This window comes from Taudactylus pleione, unplaced genomic scaffold (genome assembly GCF_031769625.1).
Source record: "Taudactylus pleione unplaced genomic scaffold, aTauple2 ptg001063l, whole genome shotgun sequence".
Taxonomy (NCBI): Eukaryota; Metazoa; Chordata; class Amphibia; order Anura; family Myobatrachidae; genus Taudactylus; species Taudactylus pleione.
The window spans coordinates 264,432-270,431 of record NW_028285464.1 but is presented as its reverse complement, the minus strand read 5'-3'; the positions used below and the strand labels follow the sequence as shown (position 1 = coordinate 270,431).

The window sequence follows — 6,000 nt, the reverse complement described above, 5'->3', positions numbered from 1 at the left end:
CAAAACAGCCCTATTTACCAAAGCCTGAAAGGCGTAGCTATTCGGATCCTGGCCCTTAGCCTCATTTTTCCAGAGAGTGCTCTGTTGGAGCGAGGTGAGAATCCGGAAGTAAAGGGATTGTATAAAAACTGTGAGCATGTACCCCATGGGGGTAACAATGGGCTCATACCATCCTGCTGGATGGCCCGGCACCTCCAGAAGCTTAATATGGCCAAGACCACACTTACTGCTCTTCACCCTTCCAGGGTCCCTCCATCTCTCCCCCTATCCCTCTCTATTGATAACATCACCCTCCTCTCCATCCCTCAAGTCCAAAGCCTCAAAGTTATCTTTGACCCCGCTCTCTCCTTCACTCTCCACAACCAGGCCATCTCTCATTTCTGCCGATTCCAGCTCCATGACATCACGATGAACCGTACCCGCGATGTCACCAAAACTCTGATCAATGCTCTCATCATTTCCTACATGTGCTACTGTAACCTCCTCACCTCTGCTCTTCCCAGTGTCAGACTGGTCAGACTTCCCAGTGTCGGCCCACCAGGTGAATGGAGTGGTTGGGCCCCATACTAAATGGGTGTGGTCAGCCACTTGATGGGTTATGGGCAGCTACCACAGAGGCTTCTCTAACCATTAGAGCAGGGGTGGGGACCCTTTTTTCTGCTGAGGGCTACTTTGATATATAGGACATTTTTCGTGGGCCCATTGCAGGCCACGCCCACTCCGTGTGACTCCACACAGGGTGGAGCCACAATTGCTGGTCATTACAGCAATGAACGGGCTCCGGGGAGCTGTAAGGGCAGCGGTGTGACCGTCTGAAGTGTCCTGTCTGTATTTACCACATAAAATGGATTGCTGAAGTAAGCGGGATGGGCTATAATCCTCCAGGCTGGGATAGGCGGTGTGTAACACCTCATCACTTTGGTTCCTATTTTGGGTTTGTTGCTTAGTGTCAGCTTGCTCAGCTTATAGCTGTGTGGTAGGCGGAGATTGGTTGTGCCTATTGGTTTATAGCGGGTGTTTGTGATCTCCCTCCTTGTTTCCCAAATTTTTATTTGTTGGCTTTGTGAGTGGTTGGCGGGAAAGAATGGAAATCAGGTAGTCATCATGCATCGCAGCAACCATGTACATGGTTACATCTGTATAAGAAGGGATGTAGTCACCATCCCGGTGCTAACAATCCCGGCACTGGAATCCTGACAGCAATCAAAATCCAGCTTCAGAATCCTGATGGACTGTGACCCCGACATTGAGGGTTAGGGGTTAGGCACTAGCGGGAGGGTTAGGGTTAGGCTGAGGGAGATGTGGGTTAGGATAAGGCTGCAAGAAAGGTGTGGTAGGGATAGGGGAAGGGTTAGACCTGCATGCATTGGGATTTCCACCATCAGGATTACGCTGCCGGGATTGTGACCGCCTCCATTATCAGTGCCGGGAGTGCGTACCCAACCCATATAAAATACTTTGGGGTCTGTTTACTAAGCAATGTTAGGAGACAGAGTGAAAAGTGATAAGAAAGTGATAAGGTACCAGCCAATCTGCTCCCAACTGTCATTTTTCAAACACAGCCTGTGAGATGGCAGTTAGGAGCTGATTGGCTGGCACCTTATCACTTTTCACTTCTCCTAACACAGCTTAGTAAACAGACCTCTGTGTTTTTTTACTAATGAAATTGTTTAGAATATCTAACAAAGAAAAAGATACTTAAACCATTTTAACCTAAGCAAAATGTACCGCTTACAGGGCCTGATTCAGAGCCGGACGTTATTTGCGGACGGTCGTTCCAAAAAAGGGGCCGACTATTTAAATTGAGTGCTCGCTCATTGCGGTTTGTTGACGCCTCTATGTCTGGGCGGGCGAACAAAAAATTTCCTCTCTATTTTGTAAAGACGCCCCTTTGCCGTTCGCATCACACGTCATCTCCGGTATTTATTAGATTAATCGGGAACATGGAAAGGCATCTGAACTGCTCGCAGTGGTTGTGGTAGGATTTACTTCCTGCTATCACTGCGAGCAGTTCAGGCTAAAAGACAGCTAAGTGATGTGGTCGATGACGCTCCTTTACTAATTATGCACTCCCATTAAACGCCCTTTTTACCATTAGGCATGCCTGCGTTCGGATCTCCACTCCCCCGTTTTCAAGCACCTTCCCCTGTTACCACCCACAAACAGTACATTCTGTCAATCAAATTAGCAGCCCCTCGCTGTTTTGCGAGTGCACGATTTCCGACCGTATTGACTGGTTTGCGCATGCGCATTGCGACCCATACGCATGCGCAGATGTGCGAACATCGCTCATAGCGAACGAGCGGCTCTAGATCAGGCCCACAGTTCCTTCCAAGGGATATTGGAGACTAATTTGGCTATATAGAATTTATTGTAGAAATATAGCAAAGTCATGACATTCTTTTCTCTTGTATGATTTTGTTTCACATGTTTCTATGTCTGTGTATTTCCGTATTGTTCTATGCTGTATAATAAATAGATTTACATGTTTCTATGTTTGTGTATTTCCGTATTGTTCTATGCTGTATAATAAATAGATTTACATGTTTCTATGTTTGTGTATTTCTGTATTGCTCTATGCTGTATAATAAATAGATTTACATGTTTCTATGTCTGTGTAGTTCTGTATTGTTCTATGCTGTATAATAAATAGATTTACATGTTTCTATGTTTGTGTATTTCTGTATTGTTCTATGCTGTATAATAAATAGATTTACATGTTTCTATGTTTGTGTATTTCTGTATTGTTCTATGCTGTATAATAAATAGATTTAATTAAAAAAAGGAGGTACTCTTTCCACCAGAGTGCTCTGTGCAATCCTCCAGCCGGGATCTAAACCCAGCAGTAAGGTGATTGCGAATGCGGTCACTTTTCTTCTCACTGAGTGGCGGGATTTGTCCCTATCGGAGCCTAGAGTAGGGTCCTGGCGCATTTCCCTGGAAGAAGAATCCATAGTGCTGCAATATGCGGCAATAACGACTCTTAATTTCTGTGGGCAGGCTGCAAATTTTTGTAAATATACCCCACAGTACCTATCCAGATATATATAGACTTCCTGCGGCAGTGATCTGCTCTACTCACCCCATTTCCCTCTATTATACTGTAAAAACCAGTCAATTAAAAAACCCTTCAAATTATGGTTAAATCACTCAAAATAGTAAATGAACATAAACACAAAGTGACTTGTTCTACGTCTGTCCTTTCAACAATTTGTTTTTTTTGTACATTTAACCAAAGTCAGAACTGAATTATTGTTATAAATTAAAACCAGCGGAAAATGATTCTATTATCTCCAAATAGTATTGTCATTATTCCCACATAGGGAAAATCCACCACACATTACATGTTTTATCAACAAATGAGCAATTGTTTCAATATAATCTACCGCTACACAATACTCGTACATTATCCCTTTATATCAGAAATCACATTTCGTTAAAAAAAAAAAAAAAAAATCCAATGTAATTTAAAAGTGCTTAAACTGGTTATGTTTTCAGTTTCCAGCAAAGATATTCAGACAGGTATGCCGGCAATCCTGTGCTCACTTTATCATAATATTCCCATACATCAACATTTCAAAACGTATTATATGCACAGTGTATTTCAGGCACTTGATAAATTTTGTCCTTATGTGGCTCTAGCACCCCTCAAATATTTTGAAAGTAATAAATTGCTATAATCAAATCTAATTTTTGAAAAATACCTGTGGGAGCCACAAACAAAAAAGAACGTCTAGTATAAGAACATGATAAATAACACAGGAGGCGGCAGTTTATTATAATCAGCTTGGCATTGAATTACAAAATTAAAATTATATAGCCCTTGATAAGTAACCCTTCCAATGTACATGATCAGTGGAATTATGTTGACTTATTTTGCATTTCATAAGAACAGTTCAAAGAAATATAATGGGGAAATAGAAAGATTTATCACAAAGGACCAGTAGCAAAGAATATGTAAAAAAAAAAAAAAAAAATCAATTTATTTTGGTTTAATAAGAAAACTGACATAGGAATGATTTGCTTAGAACTCATTAAGCCTAAAACAGTTTTGAAAAGCGCTAACTTACCAAAAAGATATATATATTTATATATATTTATATATATATATATATATATATATATATATATATAGCAAGCAAATGAAATCATTTCAACAACATTAGTGGGTAAGTGAAAACAGGCCATAAAGACACATATTTTTCTTGTATATTTTGAGACAAAATGTTTATTTTTGCAGAATTTCTCAAAAATAAATTTTTGGACCATGGGTGCAGTGAAGAAAATGCTGATACTCTAGGGCGCTATGATTTCAGGAAGTTTGGGAACCCCTGCCCTATCTGCATCTACTGGTTGTGCCCGCCTGCAACTATGCAAATGCTGCTACAGAGCCCTTCCCTGGCATACATCCGTGCTGTATATTTGTACACGGACCGTCTCCGTGCGTACGCTCGCTGAGCCACCTCCCTGTCACCGCCCAGAAATGACCACTACATTTTCCACACTTTTTTCAGACCGTGCGTCTCAATTGTATCTCGCAGTGTGAAATACAGTATATGTATGCGCAAAGGTAAAAAAATCGCTCCACTGCGTCCGACATTGGCCATGCTCAGGCCCATCGTGTGCTAGTCAAATAATCGATTGTAAAAATAATATTTTGGGATGCGCTCATAATCCTGACTGCGTGGACACCAGCTTTCAGAATGCTGACTCCGTAATCCTGAGACAGATGTCAGAATACCAACGCCGGCATCCTCCCCGCCGTGATCCCGAAGGTAAGTAGTGGGGTTAGCGGGAGGGTTGGGGATAGGGGTTAGGGTTAGGCAGTAAGGGGAGGGTTAGGTTTTGGGTGCCGGGAGGGGGAGGCTAGGTTTAGGGACTAGGGAGGAGGTTAGATTTAGACACAAGGGAAGGAGGGTTAGGGTAGGGAGAAGGGGAGGGTTACTGGGAGGGTTGGGGATAGGGGTTAGCGTTAGGCACTAGGGGGAGAGTTAGGGTCAGGCACTAAGGAGAGGGTTAGGGTTAGGCACTAAGGGAAGAGTTAGGGTTAGGCACTAAGGGGAGGGTTAGGCACTAAGGGGAGAGTTAGGGTTCGGCACTAGGGAGAGAGTTAGGCACTAGGGGGAGGGTTAGGGTTAGGCACTAAGGGGAGGGTTAGGGTTAGGCACTAAGGGGAGGATTAGGGTTAGGCACTAGGGGGAGGGTTAGGGTTAGGCACTAAGGGGAGGGTTAGGGTTAGGCACTAGGGGGAGGATTAGGGTTAGGCACCAGGGGGAGGGTTAGGCACTAGGGGGAGGATTAGGGTTAGGCACTAGGGGGAGGATTAGGGTTAGGTACTAATGGGAGGATTAGGGTTAGGCACTAAGGGGAGAGTTAGGGTTAGGCACTAAGGGGGTGTAGGGTTAGGCACTAAGGGGAGGTTAGGGTTAGGCACTAAGGGGGGAGAGTTAGGGTTAGGCACTAGGAGGAGGGTTAGGGTTGGGCACTAAGGGGGGAGGGTTAGGGTTAGGCACTAAGGGGAGGGTTAGGGTTAGGCACTAGGGGGAGGGTTAGGCACTAAGGGGGGATAATTAGGTTTAGGCACTAAGGGGAGGGTTAGGGTTAGGCACTAAGAGGAAGGTTAGGGTTAGGCACTAAGGGGAAGGTTAGGGTTAGGCACTAAGGGGAGAGTTAGAGTTAGGCACTAAGGGGAGGTTAGGGTTAGGCACTAAGGGGGGAGGTTAGGGTTAGGCACTAGGGGGAGGGTTAGGGTTGGACACTAGGGAGAGAGTTAGGGGTAGGCACTAGGGAGAGAGTTAGGGTTAGGCACTAGGGGGAGAGTTAGGGTTAGGCACTAGGGAGAGAGTTAGGGTTAGGCACTAAGGAGAGGGTTAGGGTTAGGCACTAAGGGGGGAGGTTAGGGTTAGGCACTAGGGAGAGAGTTAGGGTTAGGCACTAAGGAGAGGGTTAGGGTTAGGCACTAAGGGGGGAGGTTAGGGTTAGGCACTAGGGGGAGGGTTA

The 6,000-nt window shown here is 44.5% G+C and overlaps 1 protein-coding gene across 1 annotated transcript in view; it reads right to left on the bottom strand.

Annotated features, from left to right (window-relative positions):
- Nucleotides 1–264: 264 nt before the first annotated feature.
- LOC148453899 (usherin-like) overlaps nucleotides 265–6,000 on the bottom strand; it is a 184,155-nt gene continuing 178,419 nt past the window's right edge. Inside the window, exon 12 of the mRNA XM_088461547.1 lies at nucleotides 265–566. Within this exon, the coding sequence (XP_088317673.1) occupies nucleotides 265–566 (302 nt within the window). The remainder of the gene's footprint in view (nucleotides 567–6,000) is intronic.